General features: G+C 55.4%; 1 protein-coding gene across 7 annotated transcripts in view; it reads left to right on the top strand.

Moving 5' to 3' along the window:
* CELF5 (CUGBP Elav-like family member 5) overlaps positions 1 to 21,448 on the top strand; it is a 51,550-nt gene that overhangs the window by 24,274 nt on the left and 5,828 nt on the right. For 5 of the 7 annotated variants that reach the window (XR_009563576.1, XM_060297386.1, XM_030845808.2 and 2 more), the window contains exons 3-11: positions 8,158 to 8,209; positions 10,057 to 10,185; positions 11,665 to 11,744; positions 13,396 to 13,542; positions 14,299 to 14,440; positions 14,525 to 14,671; positions 16,154 to 16,216; positions 16,865 to 16,948; positions 19,550 to 19,693. Coding sequence is in view for 6 of the 7 variants with exons in the window: in XM_060297386.1 (XP_060153369.1) it covers positions 8,158 to 8,209; positions 10,057 to 10,185; positions 11,665 to 11,744; positions 13,396 to 13,542; positions 14,299 to 14,440; positions 14,525 to 14,671; positions 16,154 to 16,216; positions 16,865 to 16,948; positions 19,550 to 19,693 (988 nt within the window). In the remaining variant the exon portion in view is untranslated. The remainder of the gene's footprint in view (positions 1 to 8,157; positions 8,210 to 10,056; positions 10,186 to 11,664; positions 11,745 to 13,395; positions 13,543 to 14,298; positions 14,441 to 14,524; positions 14,672 to 16,153; positions 16,217 to 16,864; positions 16,949 to 19,549; positions 19,694 to 21,448) is intronic. The other 2 variants (XM_060297387.1, XM_030845809.2) reach the window with 2 other exon arrangements.

Genomic DNA, 21,448 nt, shown 5'->3' on the forward strand with positions numbered 1-21,448 from the left:
AGAAATAGAATACAAGCCATGTATAGCATTTAGATTTTTCTAGGAGCATCATTTAATGAGTAAAAAGAAACAGTTGAAATGAATTTTAATGCTATCTTTTATTTTAACCCACTATCTCCAAAATCCTATCAAGAGGCAGTCAGTAGAGCCCACGTAAAACTTATTAACGAGATAGTTCACATTCCTTTTTTTCATCCTAAGTGTTCCAAAATCCGGTGTGTGGATTGCACACTTCTGGTCCATCTCAAGTGGGACACTCAGTGGTTATCAGAGATGCTCGATCTGGATTTGCATTTTATAAAATTGACAGTTGAAAAAATAGATTCACTTGCCCATTGTCCTAAACATACTTAAAGGTTTTCCAAGAATGAAGTCGGCTAGTAACAGGTTTTAGACTTAGATTTACCTTTATATTAATTTTTTTAAAAAAATAAATTTATTTATTTATTTTTAGCTGCGTTGGGTCTTCCTTGCTGCACGCCAGCTTTCTCTAGCTGCGGCGAGCGGGGGCTACTCTTCATTGCAGTGTGCGGGCTTCTCATTGCGGTGGCTTCTCTTGTTGCGGAGCTCGGGCTCTAGGTGTGTGGGCTTCAGTAGTTGTGGCTCGCGGGCTCTAGAGCGCAGGCTCTGTAGTTCTGGCACATGGGCTTAGTTGCTGCGCGGCATGTGGGATCTTCCCGGAGCAGGGATGGAACCCGTGTCCCCTGCATTGGCAGGCAGATTCTTAACCACTGCGCCACCAGGGAAGTCCTATATTAATTTTAACTGAACACAATTAAACACAGTTCCGTTTCTCGGTCACACAAGCCACATTTCAAGTGCTCAGTAGCCACGTGTGGCTGTCGGCTGCTCTAGTGGATGGCATAGTTCTAAAATGTTCCAGGCCAAGGGTCAGCCAGCTTTTTCTGTAAAGCAGAAATGTATGGCTTTGCCGGCCATACAGCCTCTGTCACATCTACTCAAAGTGTAAAACAGTAACAGATGACAAGTGAACAAATGGGCATGGCTGTGTGCCAGTAAAACTTTATTGACAACAACAGATTGGGGGCCCGAATAGCGCTGTAGTTTGCCAATCCCCATTATAGACCATTGCTGTCCAACAGAACTTGAAGGTGGAAGTGTTCTCTCTGCGCTGTCCAATAGGGTGGCCACTAGCTCCGTGTGGCTATGGAGCCCTTGAAAAGGGGCAAGAGTGACACAGGAACTGAAGTTTTAATGTTATTTAATTTTAATAGATGTAAATTTAAACTTCCAATGTCTACATGTGGCTAAGGGCTACCGTACTGGACAGTGCAAATCTAGAATATTCTAGATCAGGGATCAACTACTGTTTCGGAGAGCCCAGACCCAGAATGTTCCAGACCAGGGCTCAGCCACCATATTAGACAGTGCAGACCTGGAATGTTCTAGGCTGGGGGTCAGCTACCATGTTAGACTGTGCAGGCTAGAATGTTCTAGACTTGGGGTCAGCTACCATGTTAGACAGTGCAGACCTAGAATGTTCTAGGCTGGGAGTCAGCTACCATATTAGACAGTGCAGGCTACAATGTTCTAGAACCAGGAGCATGGTGCAGTGTCATCATACATCTAGGCTAGGGAGTTCCCCGTCTCTCTTTGACACCTGCTGACAGTGGGGATGGGTGAGGAGTCTCAAGCAATGCCCTTCTCTTCTTGGGCCTCAGTTTCCCCAGGGTTATCACTGTTTCCCAGCACTGCCGGGGCACCTCATCCATCTGCCATGTCAGGGGGGCACCAGGGCTGCTGCTCACCCCATTTGAAAGGTGGGGAGACTGTGGTGAGAGAGAGGAAGGGACTTGTTTGACGTCACCCAGCAGAGTGAAGACTGCAGCTCCAGCCACCCAGCTCCACAGACCTTGAGCCTCTGGCTTCTCTGGCTCAGTTCCTGCAAGCTGGCCCCCTTCCTCCCTGGAGGTGCGGGCTGATGTTTGATAAAGAAGAAGGAGGTGGCTCGGGGCTGGACCCTGGGGACGGAGGGGCCCCTGGGGGCCACCTCCTGACTGGGGCAGCATTCTGTGGGAGTAGAGCCTGGCTTAAAAATTTTTTTCTTAAAATTTGAAAAATACTGCACACTTAGAGAAAAGTGCATGCAACCCAACTGATTACAAAGCAAGCACCCTGTTACCACTACACAGTTGGCACCCTGGACACCACCCCGTCCCACGTCCCCAAGCCCAAACCCCTCTCTTCTGTTGGAGGAGCTGCTGCCCTGACTTTTACGGTAACCAACCCCTGCTTTTCTTCTGGTACCGCGCCCGTGAGATTCAATATCACCCCTCAGCGCTTTGCACTTTGTCATCGCTGTGTGGTATTCCATGGCTGCGACACACCATTTATTCATCCACTCTCCTGCTGGTGGACATTTGGGTTGTTTCTAGTTTTGCTCTTAAGGCATAGAGATCATTGCCGGTGTTTTGTCTTTGGTGGACACGTGCCACGTTTGGGTCAGGTGCATACCCAGGAGTTCCGATCCCTGAGTACGTGTATCTTCCAATTCTGAGGAGCGAAGAAGCTGATGTGGGGGGTGAGCCTCCCTGCCTGAGAACACCCGCAGAAATGGAATCAGCCTTTCAGAACAAGCGCTGGAGGCTTGCTTGCCGATCGCACGAGGAGGCGTGGGGGCTACTGCGCGGGAGACCCCCTTGCCTGTCAGCGGCAGCGGAGCACAGGCGTCCGAGCCCCCTCCCAGGCGTCTCCGCCAGAGGATGGAGCCTCGGCCGGCCGCAAGAGAAAGCCCACCCCGCGGGCTCACGTCTCCGCGCACACCCGCGCGCACCGCTCGGGAGTCGGGGGGCGGGGAGGCCGGGGCTGGGTTGCGGCGCTAGAGACGGACAGCCACCATCTCTCCTGTCCCCGTGTGTGTGCGTGTGTGTGTGTTGGAGGAGTCGTATAAAGCGGATGCTTCTGTTTTTCTGTCTCTTGATGACCCAGGAGGGGGGTGGTCCCCGTCGTTTGCCGACCCGGTGCATCTCTCTGTGCCCTGGCAGAGCCCAGGCCCCCACCCCCCATAACGCTGCTTTCTGCAGCGAGTGACCCACCCACTCTCACTTCCAGTTCTCTCCTCGAGTATGACAGCAGCGTCCGTGGGGGACGCAGTTTAATCAAATCTCAGCACTCTGGAATAGGATCCTACATTGAATAACAGAAGCCCAGAATAGAACCCAGAATGGACCGCAGGACCCTGGAATCCACGCTGGGCAGATGTCTCTGATTCCCGCAGGAGTTCTTTGCTGGCTGTCAAACCCCAGGACGGGGTTCCTGCGGATGGAAGGGATCCCCCCTCCCCTCCTCATACCCTCACCTCCATCGACAACAGGCAACAGGTCCAGCTCCTGCCTCTTGGACGGTGAGGGGCTGGGCCATGTGAGGCAATGTCACCTCTTTCTTCGTGAAGGCCTTGGTGGGTGAGGGATGCCCCAGACCTGGCGGCCGCCCTGCTGCTCATCTGAGCACCCTGGAAAAGGATGAGTTTGTCCAGCTATGAGTCCCCCCACAGGCCCCTCCTGAAGCCCCTTCTGTGCACACAGGGGTCTCTGAAGTGGTCCCTTTGCACGATCCAGCCCCACATCCCATGACTCGGCTCAGAGTCAAGCCAACCCTGAGAATGGGCGGGGGGGCCCCAAGTGCCGAATGTCTCATGATTTGGCTTCCCCAGACCTCAGTCTCCTAGTCTGTAAAGTGGGTTTGCGGAGTGTTTTGAGGGTCCTTTGAGGTGACACAGGCCAGATGCTGAGCGCGCACTTGGCAAATAGATGCTGAGTGAATGAACGCAGGGTCCCAGGCAAGTCGAGCTGTGGGACTCTGGCCAGTCACGTCTCTTGCCGAGCCTGTTTTCTCCCGTGAAATGGGGACAGTGCAGACATGCCTGGCACGAGCTCTTGGGTTACTTCCCGTGCAGGGCACTGTGCCCAGCACGCCTGCCTCACTCTTGCCCATAGGACAGGAGTCTGGAAACCATAGGTCTCGTCTCGTTTCATCTCAGTTGTCATTTGTGGACCCTATGCTGGGTCTTTCTGGGGAGGAGTTCCCAGAGCCCCCCAGCCCTAACTTCAGGAGTTCATCCCAAAGAGGGACGGTGTGTGTGTTGGGGGATGTGTCACCACCAAGGCAATGCCTGGGCAAAGCAACCAAAGCAGATGGGGATGGAGGGGAAGGCTTCGGGGTTGGGTGGCATTCAAGGGGCTTGTGGGGCGAGGATGGGGTGTACAGGGGCGCATTCCAGCCCTGTGTCCTCGGGGTGTGGGAGGAGGAGGGGCCCGGAATGGCTGGGACTGAGCAGTAAAGGTGCCTCGAATGCCAGGATGAGGATCTGTCACTCTACCCCAAGGGCAATAGGGAACCAAGGCAGAATCTAGACCAGGAGAGGGGCTTGGTCTGGAGGTTGGGCTGGGGCTCGGGTGGGAGAGGAAGAGGCTGGAATGGTAGCCCGGGCGGCCCAGATAGGGGTCCACTTTGCTTCCTTCCCTTCCTCACCATCCAGAAACCACCCAGTTGGGGCTTTCCCTGGGCCCCCACATCTAAAGGCATAGCTTTGCAAATCCAGGAGAATATTTTGGGCCCCAGCCTGTCTACCGAAGAATCTTCCTACAGTTCCTCCCCACAGTGGCCTCAGTTTCCCCATCGGTAATACACACAGGTCAGACATACGGGACCCTGTTTTCCCAGTGGTGTATGGCTTGATTGAAGTCACTCAGCAAAAGCTAGGTGGCAGAGCAAGAACTGGATTCCAACCACTTAATGTATGCCCACCCAGAGCCCTATCCCACCTGATCCTTGACTGGAGGAATGGCTGTGTCTTCAGAGGCCCCCGAGGAAACTGGTAGTAGGTCTGACCCCTGCTTCTGATTTTCTCCCCTCTCTTTCTGATTTGCTGTCTGTAAAAGGGGCATGTTCCCATCTCATAAAGTTGTTTGGAGATTAAATGAATCAGTGGACGTAGGTATGGCTCCAACATGCTCCCCCCGCCCCACCACCAACTCCTATTCATACTTCAAAACCCACTGCAGATTTTCCATCTTCAGTGCACCCCCAGGATGATAGCCTTTGGCTCTTCATTGTTCTCGGCTCTAGGCTCTCCCAGCACTTGATCCTTCCCTCTGCCCCAACCCTGACCCCATGAGTCTGGAAGTGTCTGCATATGCCTCTGTTTCCCCCTCTGCCAGACTAGTGGGGTGCTCCCTGAGGCTGCAGAATTACTCAGCATGAGGCACAGGGGAATGTTGTTGAATAAGTGTAAAGAGGAAGGGAGGGGGCAGGGAAAGGGTGCGGTGATGGGGAGCCAGAGAAGGTGGAGGAGGGAGGAAGGGCACTCGGCAAAGACCTCAGTGGGACAGATGGAGAGAGGGAGCCGGAAGGAGGTGGGCAGAGCCAGATGGGCGGGTTGGGGTGGGGGGGAGACCCAGCTCTCCCCTGGCACGCCTCCTCCCGGCTTGGGCGGGCAGCGCGCGCAGGGCCCGGCCTCTGGCGGGCGGATCGCCTGGGCGTTAGGCGCGGAGAACGAGGCGCGGAGCCCGGAGCCCGAGTGTGCGTGCGGCGTGTGCGCGCCCGTGCGCCCAGGGCCAGCCGGGCGGGAGGCGGCACATGAATGCCAGCCTGGCGCGCGTCTGCAGGCCGGTGGGTAAGGCGAGGCGCGGGTCCGCGGGGTGTGGATGGCCGGGCCTCGCAGCCTTGGCTTTCGAGTGGGCGACTAGAGAGGAAGGGGTTGCCCACCTGGCTTCTCAGAGCCAGACCAGGACCACCCCCCCACCCCCGCGCCGACCTGACCCAGGAGGGGGAAGAGGCCTCCCAGTCGGAGGCGGAAGGTCCCAGGCTCTGCAGCGGGTGGGGGAGGTGGGAAGCAGGTAGCCAGGCCGCGAGAATGGGGTGGGGATGGAGGATGCCGTGATGGGGGCAGGTTCCCTCCCTGTGGTCCCCCTCTCTCGCTCCCTCCCTCGGCTTATCCATCTCCAGAAGATTATATTTAAATATCTCTTTTGTGCAAGGCAGGAGCTGGGCTCGCCCCTAAGAGGCGGTTTCCATGGCAACAACAATTGCCAGCTTCCGTGTGGTGAATCAGCGTTGCCATGGCAACCCCATCCTCATCTGTCCAAGGTGCTGGGGGTGGGGGGGGGGAGGTGAGGGCCAGCGGAGGCGGGTGAGAGGGGTGGGGGAACGGGAGGCTGGAGCCCAGGTGCCCCATCCCCCCCACCTCCCTTCACCACCTCAGTCTGCCCTCAGCCCAGAAACTGGTCCCATGGGTTGAAATAATCTCCCCTCCCGCCTCCAGCTAGAGGGGTGTGGCACCCAGGTGAAGAGGGCCCAGGGTGTGTGTGTGTGTGTGTGTGTGTGTGTGTGTGTGTGTCTGTGTGTGTGTGTGTGTGTGTGTGTATGGTGGGGGAAGGGGGATGTGGTTTGGCCTTTCCCAGGTGGTCAGGGTTCCTCTGAGGGTGTGGCTGGGTGGCAGGAAGATTGGGCTGGGGGAAGTGGGGGCCAAGTAGGGAAAACAGAAGCTTCTCTGGTCTGGGGCTCCCAAGGCTGTGTTCACATTGAGGAGGCCCATATGTGCCCCAGACACACACTCAGAAAGAGGGAGGGTATCAGAGCGGGAGGGGCTCACTAAGGGGAAGGGAAGCAGAAAAATAACCTCTCCAGGCCTTGATTTTGACATCTGTAAAACAGCGTAAAAATTGTGCATCTTTCTGAAAGCTTGCTGGGCAGCTGCACTGTGATTTAAAAACATGTTTATCAAGCACCTCTGAATGGCTGTGGGGATCTACTCCGAGATTGTCTGACCTGGGAGGGGGGCTGGGACCAGCACTCTTTCCAACCCCAGGCCTGGTGCAGAGGGACCAGGTGCCTTTCTATGCTGGTGGGTGTTGGCCACTTCCTTCTCGTCAGTTCAGTTCAGCAAACTCCTCTGATTCTCTCCTGTACCCTGCCCTGAGGGGCGGGGTTGTGATGTTATGGTCTCAGTCTGGAGGGAAACAGAGCAACACATAGACACTTCCTGCCCTGAGGCAGAGGGAGGAAGGGACCCAAAAACGTGGAAGGATTGCCTGCATGGGGACTTTTGAGCTGGGTTTTGAAGGATGAGTAGGAGTTCACCAGAGGCACCGGGTTGGGAGGAAGATTCTGTCCTAGAATCAACAGAGAAGCAAATGCCACCCAACCCCACATCCCTCAAATCTGTTCTGAAATATTCACATTAGCTGATACCCCTGGCTGGGTAAGTTGCAGGAGTGGGGGTTAGAGAAGGATTTCTTCCACTGAACAGTTCACTGGTTTCTTCCATTTTCAGTGCTGGGAGTGGGGGACAGAGTCCAGAACAATAAGTCCAGATTGCAGGCCGGTCCACTGAAGTATGACAGTTCCCCCCACTCGAGGCTCAGGGAGCTGGCTAAAAGTAGCTGCCTTGGTGTATCAGTCAGCTACTGCTGAGTAATAAACTGCCCCAACCATTTTATTTGTTCATGATTCTGTTGGTTAACAAGCTCAGGCTGGGCTTAGCTGGCACTTCTACTGGTTTGTCCTGAGTCATTCATGCAGTTGCAGTCAACTGGGGCTCGACTGAGGCTAGCTGAGCCAGGACTCCCATGCGTTGTGTGTCAGCAGGGCATCTCTGTGCATGAGATCTCCCGTCTTCCAGTAACTCGCCTGGATTTGTCCACCTGGCAACCTCCATGGTTCCAAAAAGGCAACTTCTCTTGAGGGCAAGGCTTGGAACTCTCACAACTTCACTTCCACCACATTCTCTTGGTCAGAGCAAGTCGCATGGCCAAGTCCAAAAGCAAAAGGTGGAGAAATAGACTCCAGTTCTTGATGAGAAGAACCACAAAATCACGTCACATACAGGGACTGCAGGAGTTGGGCCATCTTTGCAAACAATCTATCACACTTGGGGAGGCAAGAAGACTCCCTGGATGAAGGGTTATTGTTACTGGGCTATGAAGGCAAAGTGGGAGTTTTCCAGGCAGCAAGAGCAAAGCCCTGTAGGTGGGACCATGTGTCACTTGGTGTGACTGAGGTGCTGGTTGCTGCCAGAGGTTGGTGGGATGCTGAGGCTGGGGAGGTGGACAGGAGTGCCCAGCAGAGCTCAGGTGAAGCTCCCACCCATGCTACCCCCACTGCCCACCTTGACCTCCCTCCCCCCTCTCTCCACAGATGGCACGGCCAATCCAGGTGAAGCCTGCGGACAGCGAAAGCCGAGGAGGTAGTTGTCATCTCTCCGTGGCCACCAGGCTGCGGGTTGGCAGAGGAACGGGAGGAGGGAAATCCTTGCACAAAGGTGGTGGGAGAGGCAGAGGCCCAGCCTGGGGTGGGGGGGGAGAGTAGGGAGGCCGTGTCCCCTCCTCCTAACCACAGGGCCACAGGCCCAGCAGTGGGAGGTGTGGCCAGGTCCTGCTGCTTTCCCCTAGAACTTGAAATACCCCACTCATCTCAGGGTGCAATAACGGGGATCTTCAGACACAGAGGGGATGGGGCCCCTGAAGGACTATGGATTGGTTTCTGGGCTCTGCGTGTGTGTGCATGTTTGCATGTCTGAGCAAGTGCAGGTGTGTGTATATGAGCATGCCTTCCTGGGCACGGCTGTGCGCAGATGTATGCGAGTGTGTGCCCAAGTGCATGTGTGTTTCTGGCAGGTGCAGTGGGGGTGCCTGCCTGACTGTGTGCACATCTGCGTGCCTGGGCTTTGCGTGGGTGTATATGTTCAAGCGTGTGTGCTTGACTGTTCCCGGCTGGGCGCGTGGGTGTGCAGGCTGGGCCCTGTGTCTGCATTAGGCTGGACCTCTGGGTGGCTGTGTGCCCATGGGGAGATGCTTGGCTGTCCCCAGTGGGATCCAAGGCTAGTCATTCTCGGATATTTTTGACCCCCCTCCCCATCTCAGGTGGATGGGGGGCTGAGGGAGAGCAGCCAGCCTTGGAGGTGCTGTAGCGGGTAGGGCTGTTAGGACTTCTGTGTATGTGTAGGATCCTGGTAAAGCCCATCGGGAATGGGAGCCTGTTTTCACACTCTCCAGCCTGGCTTCCACTGTGGGTCAGGGACTAGAGGGGGGGGGATCTGCATGTTTTCATCTCTGTCTCTCTGTCTCTTATTCTCTCTCTCCTTCTCTCCCTCTCCCTCCATCTCTGTTTCTCTCTCCTAATCTTTTTCTCTCCTCCTATCTCTCTGGTTCTCTTTGTGCTTCTCTGTGTATCTCTCTTTGCCCCTTACTGTCTCTCTTTGCCTGTCTCTGTCTCTCAGTCTCTCCCTGTTCCTCTCTCTCTCCCTCATATGTCTCTCCCTCCCTCCCACCCCTATGAGTGACAGCTGCCAGAGAACGGGTTTCCATAGTAACCAAGCTCACCCTTCCTGGAAGAGGAAGCTGCCGCGTTCCTGATTACAGGGGAGCAGTGCAATTCCCCCGGGGGGAGAGGGGGACAGAGTTCTCGTACCTCACATGGGAGAGGCTGGTCCAGACTGGCCGCTGGCCTTAGAGTTGGGCAGGTCCCAGCCAGGCCTGCAGCCAGGCCCCAAGCCAACCCCAGGCTCCCCAGGCACCTGGTCTTGTGCCCACACACTGTTCATTCATTCAATAGACGTTGATTGCTTGGCCCCTCCTGAGCCCTGGCAAGGTTGGGCAGGGAGCTCTTCTGGGCACTGTGAGGATGCAGGGGCCCTCAGCGCTCACCCCTGCCTGGAAAATCTAGATGGCAGACAGACAGACAGACAGACATGGACCCGGGCCAGGCAAGGCAGTTCCTAACCCTGGTACTATGTGTGGACTCTGAGTGCATAGGAGGGAGAGGCCGTTTTGCCCAGAGGGTGGAAGCAGTTGGACAGAGAGGCATTCCAGGCAGGGGGCACTGCATGAGGTGGGACCTCGCAGGCACGTGGAAAGGTGGAGAGACCTAGGCAGGGAAAGCGCGTGGCTGTGTCCTCCCTCACACGCGCAGAAGAGGGCCCGGGGAGGGGGGGTCCAGGCGCCCTGCTCCACGCCCTGCTACCTCCACTCTCTGCTGGAGGGACGGAGAAAATTCCCGGAGCCTAGGACTCGTCTGAGGTGGTGTCTCCGCCCACAGGGGACCGGAAGCTGTTTGTGGGGATGCTGAACAAGCAGCAGTCAGAGGAGGACGTGCTGCGGCTGTTCCAGCCCTTCGGGGTCATAGACGAGTGCACCGTGCTCCGGGGGCCCGACGGCAGCAGCAAAGGTGATGGGCCGTGCGCGGGGCTGGCTGCTGGGGGCGGGGCTGTGGGAGGGCGGGGCTGGAGGGATGGGGCGGGGCGGAGCGGGCACAGGAGAGCGCGGCGGGATCCAGGGGGCGGGGCCGGGATCGTGGGGCGCGGCTGGCCCACAGTGGGCGGGGCCTAGCACGTGGAGAGCGGGCTGGAGGGATGGGGCCCCGCTAGGTACACAAGAGGGTGGGGCTCGCTCAGGTGGCGGTAGCGGCACATGGGAGGGCGGGGCCGGCTCCGGGGGGCGGGGCGAGCAGAGACTGTCCAGTCCTACGCGGTCCTACTCTTGTGCTCGTGTCCGTCTGGGGCTGCCTGTCTCCACCTGACTCTGTCCATGGGGCTGTTGCCGTCTGGATTTGCCTATGTCCTGTGCCTGATCCTACTTGCTCCACCGTTCCTGTATGGTTGTACCATGCAGGAATGATTGTTTAATGATCTCCAGAAACTTGTTTTCCGGTCTACTCACGTTACTGCATGTACCTAGGGTTGAGTATCACTCCGCCTGTGTCTCTTAGTCTCTGACACTCTTTCTGAGTGTCCAAATGGCTATTTCTGTTTGGGTATCCATGTGCCTGGTGGTCTCCGTCTACCTGATTCTACGTGTTGAGGTTCATCTGTCTGGGACTGAGTCTCAGTTTGCCTGTCTCTGCCCTGGCGACTTTATCTTACTGGGACTGAATGTATCTGATGGTCCCTGACTGTTTATTTGCCTGACTCTTTTCTTGTAATTGAGATATGATCACATACTGTAAAATTCACCCTTTTAAAGTGTACAGTGAAGTGCTTCACAAAATTCACAAAACTGTACAACTGTCACCACTATCTAGTCCCGGAACATTTTCACCCCCCTTACCCCAAATCTGCCTGGCTCTTCCATAGCCCTCTCTCTGTCTGGAACTGTAGCCTATGACCGTCTGTCTGGATTTGCCTGTGTCTGGTGGTCTCTGGTTGTCTGTCCACCTGATTCTCCCCTTGCCTGGTGACTTTTCATCCCCATCTATCCAACTCTGGCCACATGGGCGTATCTGTCTGGGTCTGAGTGTACCTCTGCCTGAGTGTGCCCACAGGACTGCATCTCTCTGTGTCTGTGTCTGATGGTTTGTCACTCTAATTCTGCGTATCTGATTACAACCCTGGATCTCATGGCATTGGTGGCTAGCGGGCGTTCTCTAAGCCCATCCCCTTCACTTGTTCTAATGGGCAGGGCCTGCCTCTCCACCTGTGCACCTCCTCACACCCTCTGATGAGGTCTTGGACAAACCGCTATCTGGCTGGCTGGCTGTGTGCTTGTCTTACTGTCTGATCCTTCCTTGTCCAGCTGTCTGTCTGAACAAATGGCTGGCTGTCTCTCGGATGTCCGACTTTTGGGCTGCCTGTGTCCACGCTGACCGGCCGTGCAGGGCTGTCAGCCCCTCTCCTGTGGCCTCTCACCTGTTCCCCTTCTCTCGGAGCAGGCTGTGCCTTCGTGAAGTTCTCCTCCCATACGGAGGCTCAGGCGGCCATCCACGCCCTGCATGGCAGCCAGACCATGCCGGTGAGTCGGAGTTGCCCTGGGCGATGGGGGTAGGGGTGGGAAAGGAGTAAGGGGGCCTGGCCTTACCATCCCAGCCATCTGGTAGCCCCTGGCCCTTCTTCAGAGAGGTCATGGTGGGGAGAAGAGGCGCAATCTCTGATGGTGGTATGGGTGGATGTATGTGTGTGATTGTGTGTGTGAGCCTGCAAGTAAGTGTGGAGTGTGTATGGATGTCCTGCCAGCACGTGGCTGCCCGTACGCAAGTACGCGCAGGCCACTGTGTGTGTTGGTGTGTGCACGTGTGCATGTCTGTGTGTGAGCGTGTGGTTGTGAGTAGGTGGGTGTCAGTGTGCACACGAGGTGTGTGTAATGGGTATGGATACGTGTGCACATGTGCGCTGGTGCATACGCACATGTGCACACGTGTGACTGCATATGCACAAGTGTGTTAAGTGGGTGTGTTCGTGTGAGCACACGTGTGCAAGTATGTATCTGAGTGCACATGTGTGTTTATGTGCGAGTGTGTGTCTGGGTGATGTGGGGGGAGCTAGTGCACGTGTGTACATCTGTAGGAGTGTGAAGGCAAATGTCTGTGTGTGGAGTGAGCATGCATGTGAATGTAGGCAGTCACGTGTGTACATGTGTGACTGTGTGCACGTGAGTGTGTGAGTATATGTGCACGTATTTGGGAGTGTATGCATGTGTGTGTGTGAGTGTCAATGGTGAGTGTGTGGGCAGAATGCATGTGTAAGTGTGTGCAGATGTGTGTGAGCCCCAGAGGAGCAGGGAGAGATGGGGCTGGAGGGGCCTGCAGTTCAAGGCTGAGAAGCGTGGGGTTCCTCCTAGGGTGATGGGGGGCCCCAGAGGGAAGGGACCAGGTCATTTGGAAATGTCCCCGTGGGGCCAGAGTAGGGACGAGTTTGGAGCCGGGAGCCTGTGGGCCTGCAGCAGTGAGAGCCTGGAGGGAACCACACAGGTGTTGGGGGTGGCCCTGCCTCCCAGGAAAGTGGCCCTGGGAGCCACCATCACTGTACATAAATGTCCAAATCTGCCACGGGGAAGACAGGCCTTGGGGGCCCACTCTCTGTTGTTCTGGGAAATGGGTGTGAAGAGCAGGGCAGTCTCAGATCCTTCCTTCTATTGCTCTCTGGGTCCTCAGGCATCAGCTTTAATCCTTAGAGGGGCAGGAGTCAGCTCGTCCGAAGGTCAGGCTTTCTCCTGCTCCGAGCTGTCCAGTGATGGAGCTGGTGGGCGGCACAGGGAGTGAGCTCTCCATCAGAGGAGGTATTCAACCTCTCTGATGGTTGGAGCCTTACCTGTTCTCAGGTATGGGTGACAGCTATAGGGTCCTCCATGCGGGCCCCCATTGTTCCCTTCCAGCAGTTGGATTCTCCACCCATTTTGAGAGTGTGGTTGACAGTCAGGGTCCTCACTATGCCCCAGATGCAGCCCCCCGCGCCCGGACGCCCCACTTGTGCGCACGAGGGGGCTGCAGGGTCAAGTGCGAGACCTGGGATGCTGATCTCCAGACTGTCCTCACTGTGGCACCTGGGACTTCGAGGGTGGGGCTGACAGCTGCTGCTATCCACACCCCTACACCCCTCGTAAGGGACCCCAGAGTCCCGGCTACGTCCCCCCTTCTTTCCCTCCCTGCTTGCGGCTGCCCCTGCAGGGTGCCTCCTCCAGCCTGGTGGTCAAGTTTGCTGACACGGACAAGGAGCGGACGCTGCGGCGCATGCAGCAGATGGTGGGCCAGCTGGGCATCCTGACGCCGTCCCTCACCCTGCCCTTCAGCCCCTACAGTGCCTACGCCCAGGCTGTGAGTGACCCCAGCAGACACACTTCTGTCTCCAGCAGGGCTTCTGAGACTTCTCTGGGGATCTGGCTCAGTCTGTCTCACTCTCTTTCTCCATCTATTCTCGGTCTAGGGCTTCTGCCTCTTTGCCCATCTTTCTGTTTCTCTGGCCCAGTCTTTCTGACTCAGGGCCTTATTCTGGCTGTGGCTGAGTCCCCAAATCCAGGCCGCTTCCTGACCCCAACCCCAGCTGAGCCCCCAACCATGGACTATGCTCCGAGCTCAAGCTGAGCCCCAGCTCTGGACTGACAGGACACCAGACTCAACCCCTACATCCAGCCTGAACCCTCACCCGGCGTGAACATCAAATGAAGATCCAACCTTTAGTTGACCCCCAGATCCTAGCTGTTCCCCAAATCTAGATTAGCCTGAATTCTAGCTAAACCTCCTGGCTGACTCCAAGCTGAGACCCAACCCTGAGTGAGTTCAACATTGGCTGAGCCCTGGTCCCAGACTGACTCCTGATCTTAGACTGAGCCCTAATCCCTGGCTGAGCTCTCATTCCTAAATGAGCCTGGAACCTAGTCTAGGCCCTGATCCTACACTGAGACTTAATGCCAGGCTGAGCCCCAATTCCTAACTGATCCCTGACCCCGACCTGAGCCAAGACACCCGGCCTGACCCCCTAGTTCCTGGAGGACCCGCCCCCCACCTCATGAGCCGTGATCTCAGGTCAGGTGCCACTTTGACTGTGCACGTTGACTCCCTCTCCACCCCCAGCTCATGCAGCAGCAGACAACGGTCCTGTCCACCTCAGGCAGCTACCTGAGCCCTGGCGTGGCCTTCTCACCCTGCCACATCCAGCAGATCGGCGCCGTCAGCCTTAACGGGCTGCCCGCCACACCCATCGCCCCTGCCTCTGGTGAGAGTCTGCCAGGGACCCATGGATGGGTGGGCAGGGCCGGGGCCAGGATCAGGCTTCCCGTGACACTCTTCCGCTCCCCAGGACTGCACTCGCCCCCGCTGCTCGGCACCACCGCCGTGCCCGGCCTTGTGGCTCCGATCACCAACGGCTTCGCAGGTGTTGTGCCCTTCCCTGGCGGGCACCCCGCCCTAGAAACCGTATATGCCAATGGCCTTGTGCCCTACCCAGGTAACTCGGGTGGTCCCCGGGGGCCGAGGAGAGTGGTAGGAGGCAGGGAGGGTGTCCCCGGGGACAAGCATGAGTCCCTATGCCTTGGTGTCCAGGGAACAAAGGGGCAGGACAAAGGGAGTCTCAGGTGAACAGATACTAGCTGTGGGCACAGAGAAAGAGGTTAAACATAGAAACTTTGCATCCAGACCTTTCTGGGTTCGAATTCCAGTTCAGTGGCCCTGGGAGGTTTCTTTAAGTCTCTGAGCCTCAGTTTGCTCATCTGGGAAATGGGGCGGATAACATCAGTCATCTCATGAGATTGCACTGACGAGGCAGTCAGTCTTGGTAAAATGTACCAAGAATGGCACCATCAATCTTCATTAGTAATCGTTACCATTTGGGAAAATATCAGTGCCCATATTCATTCATTCACTCATTAATTCATTAATTCAATATTGGCCATGCACTGATTTGTTGGGCTGGGCTCTGCCCTCCTGAAGCAGAGGTCTCACTTTCCTCTACCCTATACCATAATTTCAAGGCAAACATCTTCCCACACCTTGCTTAGGTAAAGTATGTCATCTGCGTTTCCACCGCTGAGAATTTGTTTATTCTTACCTTGCAATGATTGGCGCTCACGGGGAGTTTCAAAAATAATATAGAGAGGTCCTGGTACCCCTCACCCAGCGTCCCTGGATGCTAACGTCTTATGTAACCACAGTATGTTGTCAAAACTAGGAAACTGACATTGGTACAGTACAATGAACTCAACGGGAGTTGGAGAGCCTACTCAGACTTCACTATTTACAGGCACTTGTGTGTGTGTGTGTGTGTGTGTGTGTGCGCGCGTGGTTCTATGTCATTTTATCACAGGTATAGTTTCATGTAACCACCACCACAATCTACATACAGAACTGTTCCATCACTATAAAGTAATTCGTTCATGCGACCTCTTTACTGTCTTACCTCTCCCCCATCACCACCCCATCTTCTAGCAACCTCTCTCCATTCAAGATTTTTTTGCTCAATTTTCCCCAGACTCTCCAGCTCTGGTTGCCTAGACAAGCTCTCCCCTACCCCTGTGTCCTCCCCTAGGGACCGTCGGAAGGTCACAGCCACGTAGGGGATCCATAGGGTGTCTGATGATCAAGGTGTGGGGAGGGATAAAGGGAAGGGATGGGGATGGGTGGTGATCAAAAGCAGAGACCTGGAGTCCTGGAGAATCCAGAGAATAAAAGAGAGGACCAAGGGGGGTCAGGATGGGGACAGAGAGTTGGGGTTGATTGTTAAACCTCTTTGGAGTCTGAGAAACCTGGATTCGAGTTTCGCTTCTGTCATTTCCTACCTGAGCGGCCCTGTGCCAGCTGGTTTCCCCACCTGTAAAATGTTTCCATACCTGTGAAACGTTTATGCAGAAGTGAAGCTGGGAGTGGGTGTTGCGGGGTGGATGGACGACTTCTGCTGCCCCCGCCCCACTCAGCCCCTCCGTCTGCCCCGCAGCTCAGAGCCCGACGGTGGCCGAGACCCTTCATCCCGCCTTCTCCGGAGTACAGCAGTACACAGGTAGGGAGGCAGCGCGGCCCCGCCCCGCGCGTGACCCTGCCCCTCTGCCCCCGGCGTCCTACCTGGGCTAGCCACGCCACGCCCCTAGCCACACCTAGATATGGTCCCTGCCCTCAGAGCCGTCTTCTCATCCTACCTTCCCTCTTCTGCCTGTGCTTCCTACTTTGGGCCCAATCCCAGTTCTTGGCCTCCCCCCACGCCCCGCCTTTCTTCATTTGGCCCTGCCCCTCATAACCTGCCTTTGGTACCGCCCCTCATGTCCTGCCCAGACTGACCCCGCCTCTGCCAGGGCCTCGCTCGGATCTCCGGCTTGTCTTCTAAAGGCTGCCTTGGCCCCGCCCTCAGCCAGGGCCACGCCCACTCTGCTCTTCCCTGTTGCCTTGGCCCCTCCCTCCAATGCGACCACGCCCCTCCCAGGCCCGTCCTCGAATGACCACGCCCCCTCCTTCTTCCCTAGACGGGTCCTTGGCCTTGCCCTCAGACCGTCTCTCCCATGTGACCACACCCCTCCGCCTTCCCTAGACCCGGTCTTGGCCCCACCCTCAGCTGTGACCCCGCCCCTCACGTCTTAGCCCCGCCCCCACGCGCACCGGCTGCCCACCGGCCTCACGCCCGCTCCGCCCTGTGTCTCGCTCCCGGTCTCTGCAGCCATGTACCCCACCGCGGCCATCACGCCCATCGCGCACAGCGTCCCCCAGCCGCCGCCCCTCCTGCAGCAGCAGCAGCGAGAAGGTGAGGGGGCCGCGACCTCCCCTGGGCGCCAGCCCCGCCCTTTGACCGCCCCCCTCCACCTCCAGGACCCCCGGCTCGGCCTGGCCTCGGGGAACCGCTCGGCCTGGGGTCCGGACAGACCTGGGTTCAAGCCCCGGCGTAGCCCATGGGTGTTTGGGGGGGCGACTGACTCTTCCTCTCTGAGCCTCAGTCTCCTCCTCCGGAAAGTGGGAATGGGGCTAGTCCCGACCCAGTAGGGATAGCAGTGACCCAGAACGGGATGATTCTCTGAAATTTTTTTGAGCGAATTTAGGGGGTGGCATGGTGAGGTATCTCGGGGCAAATGAGGCTTCCTCAGTAAAGTCAAGGGGGCGAGGAGTTAGATTCTGGAGTCGGAGGACCGGATTCAAATCCACCCAGTTCTGACTTGTGAGCGTCATAAGGAAGGCACCTCACTGCTCCGGGCCTCAGTTTCCTCATCTGCCACTCAGGCGACCACCTTACTCCCCTTGCTGTGGAGTAAGCAGCGGCGGTTCCTGACACATGGTGGGCACTCAGCCAGGGAGGCCCTTCCTCTCTTTCATCCATCTAGTGGGGGTGGGGGCGGGGGCTGGGGAGAAGCAACCAACCAGAAAAGCCCCAAATCGCCCCACGACCTGGGAAGCTTGCGGGTGGCCTGGCCCGCAGACTGATTTCTGTGAGGCTCTGTTCAATTTCTCCCTTGCCCTGGGCCTGCAGGAAGGGGAACACTGGCAGGGTGCAGTGGAGAAAAGCTGGTCCCGATGCAGTCCGTGCTGCTGTAACAGGATGTATGCTTTCTGGAAAGTCACCTGAGTTTGCAGAACCTCACAATACCAACTACAAGGCTCGTGGGGGAAATGGGGTCGTGGTACACCATTCAGAAACGTTGGCTGTGAGGTGCCAAAAAAGGAAAAAGATAAGATGTTAATGAAAACAGTAGCACAGTTTTATGCGTGTTAGATAGTTTAGAGATACCCGAAGAGTATAATAAATTTGGTACTTTATCTTGGAAAAGACCGCAAGTTTGCAGGGGGAAGTGGCATCCGAGGGGTTGCAGCATGTGAGTTACCTTGAAGTGATGGAAAGGCTTGTCTGAAATCAGACGGAGAGTCGGAACCCCAGACGGGGATGGGCCCTGCTCATAACATACTTGGAGAACTGAGAAAGTTGATGTTGAAGCTGTATGTGTGTGTGTGTGTGTGTGTGTGTGCGTGCGCACGCACATTTTGCTTTCTTATGAGGTTCGGTGCAGCTGCGTGTGGTTTTCTGCATTCACCTAGTGTTTCTTGGAGATGAGATAGCACACAGACAAACACAAAATTCTTGTTTGCTCAAAACTGTTCCATAACATATCAGTTGTATGGGAACACACTTGCATTTTAAAAACAAGCATGTTAGGGAATTCCCTGGAGGTCCAGTGGTTAGGATTCGGTGCTTTCACCGCCGTGGCCCTAGGTTCAATCCCTGGTCGAGGAACTAAGATCCCACAAGTCTCGGGGCACGGCCAAACAAACAAAAACAAACAACAACAACGACAGCAACAAGAAGCATGTTAGCAGAACTGTAGTCCCCATCAGGAAGATAAGGGTGGATGTGGATGTGAATGTGTAATCTTGGATTTTGTATTTTCTGGGGTGGGGAATATTCATTGTGAGGGTGGGGGGATTCTCGGTGGTTTGAGGGCTACCTTTTTGTGGGGGGACCTGGGAGAAGGTTGTCTGTAGGTTTTGGATTAGAGGCAGGTTTGAGGACTGTTGATGACTTTGGATAATCAAGGTTTTAAAATGCTATTATTATTTATGGTTCTTATATGAGCCATGACTGGGGATTACTGGGGGAGGGGATGATTCTGAGGGTTAGCTGTGTTTTAAAAAATTATTTCTGGTTGATATAGCATATCATTTAAAAATTACCGGCGGTTTCAGGATATCTGGGGTTCGGGACTAGAGAATAATCTCTATTTTACTTGATTTTATTTTTGCATCATTTTTGAAATTATCCAAGGTTTTGAAAATTATCCAAGGTTTGGAGGGTTGTCCAAGGTTTTGAAAAATATCTGGATATTTGGGGTTTAGGACCAGGCAATTACTAGTCTGATTTTATTCTGTGATCATCAGACTTTCAAAAAGGCATATTTCATTTTAAAACCAGTTTTAGAATTATGGAGTTATTGCAAAGACAGTACAGAGTGTCCGTATACCCTACGCCCAGTTGATCTGATTTCTGTAAATGACCAGGAGTTGGAGGCTTAGGGATTTCCCGGGGTTGGGGTTGTATGGGATTTTTGGATTATCTGGGGTCTGGGATGGAAGAATTTATCGCAGTTGTGGAGGGTAGGAATCATACGAATTTTATAAGTTCTCTGGGGCCTGAGGATCATTAGAGGTTTGGAGTGTCTGAGTGTGGGATTTTATAGACAAGGGATTAGGGCTCCCGGCCTCCCCTTCCTGCCACTTCCACGCCTCTTCTTTCTGAGTGTCACGGGGTACCCCTCTCCCAACAGCTGGAGATGTCAGATGTGGGCTCCGGACCCGTGCCCCTCCCCCGGGGGTCCACCTCCTCTCCTTGGGGGCTTTATGTCTTTCTCTCCCCCACCTACAGGTCCCGAAGGCTGTAACCTGTTTATCTACCACCTCCCCCAGGAGTTTGGAGACACGGAGCTGACGCAGATGTTCCTGCCCTTCGGCAATATCATCTCCTCCAAGGTGTTTATGGATCGGGCCACCAACCAGAGCAAATGTTTTGGTGAGTCCCTGCTGCGGGTGCCCCCTCCTGCTTGCCAGCCCCGTCCCACGCGCCCCTCGCCCTGGAATGGGGGTTGGGAGGGTGTGGTCAGCCATGAGACAGGTCTGGTCCAAAAGAATCCCTGGAGGTCCAGTGGTTAGGACTCCATACTCTCACTGCCAAGGGCCGGATTCAATCCCTGGTGGGGGAATTAAGATCCCATAAGCCGAGCGGTGTGGCCAAAAAAGAAAAGAAAAAAAAGAATCACATTTATAATCAAAGTAAACACTTATTAAGCACCTACTGTGTGCCAAGCACTCACCATGCAGCATTTCTAAGACTCCCTTGTTCATTTATTCATCAACAAATAGACATACGGTACACCTACTGTGTGCCACCGCTCAGCATTGTGCCTGGCACACAGCAGTGCAAGAAGCCAACAAAAATCCCTGCCCTCTGAAAGCTCACAGTCTTGCCACTCTGCCTGTAGAACTTTCTCCGATGATAGAAACGCTCTACATCTCTGCTGTCTGAGCCGACCACCCCATGTGGCTGCCGAGTGCTTGAAATGTGGCCAGTGTGACCAAAGGACTGAATTTTTTATTTTACTTAATTTTAATGAATTTCAGTTGAAATAACCACCCATGGCCAGTGGCTGCCGACCAAATTGGAAAGCACAGGTCCAGGGGGAGGAGATGGAAATTAACAAATATAGGATATAGGCCAGGGAGTTATAAATGGTGTAGACAAAAATAAAACTGGTGAGAAAATACAGACTGATAAGGAGGAGGCAACACTTCAACTGAGACCTGAATGATGAGGAGCCAGCCATGGGGTGTCTTGGAGAAGAGTGTTCTAGGCATAGGGAACCACATGTGCAAAGGCCCCGGGGCAGGACAGTGCCTGGCATGTTGGAGCAACAGCGAGGAGGCCCGTGTGGCTGGAGCAGAGTGAGCGAGGGGGAGAGAGGGAAGGGGGAGGGCAGGGAGGGGACGGGGCAGGTCGTGCAGGGCCTTGTGGGCTGTGGGGAGAACTTCCTTGTCCCCAGAAACAGAGGACATTAAGGCTCAGAGAGGCACGTAACTTGTCCAAAGTCACACGGCAGCAAAGAGGTAGAACCTAGGTTAGAACCAGTCTGTTTGACTCCAAAATCTGGGCTCTGAACCCACCCTGTCCTCTTGGAAGGGTTGACTTTTGACTATTTATTAAGCACCTCCTGTATATACTCGTTATCCAACCATAAAAGGGAAGAATTATCCCAATTTACATGGGGAGGAAAAAGAGGCACAGAATGGTCAAGCGACATGCTTGAGGTCACACAGCAAGTTAGGGACAGCCCCCCCCCCCTCCAGTGCCCAGGCTCTCTCCTCTACGTCCTGCTTCCAGGAAGAAGGAGGAAATTTCTGGAGGAAAACCTACTCTGTCACATTCAGCAGTCAGGGGGTCACATGCCTTCTCTGAGCCTCAGTTTCCTCTTCTATGTAATGGGAGGTGTGGGTGGTGTGAAGACATCCACCCACCCCAGCTCCAGATTCCCCTATGGCTCCCCATGGGCCTCAGCCAGACCCCTCAGCCCTGACCCCACCATCTCTCTGCATGACCTCCCACCCAGCCTCTCCCATGGAGCTCAGGTATCCTGCCCCCAAATGCCCGCACATGCAGTCCTCTCCCCCTGGAGGACCTCCCCAGCCCCTGTGGTCTCTGCACAGTCCCCCAGGAAGTCTGTGAGGACCAACATGTGAGGGGCAGGAGTAGGGCCAGGTGGAGGGTGTCATG

Source organism: Globicephala melas, chromosome 3 (assembly GCF_963455315.2).
Source record: "Globicephala melas chromosome 3, mGloMel1.2, whole genome shotgun sequence".
NCBI classification, from domain to species: Eukaryota; Metazoa; Chordata; class Mammalia; order Artiodactyla; family Delphinidae; genus Globicephala; species Globicephala melas.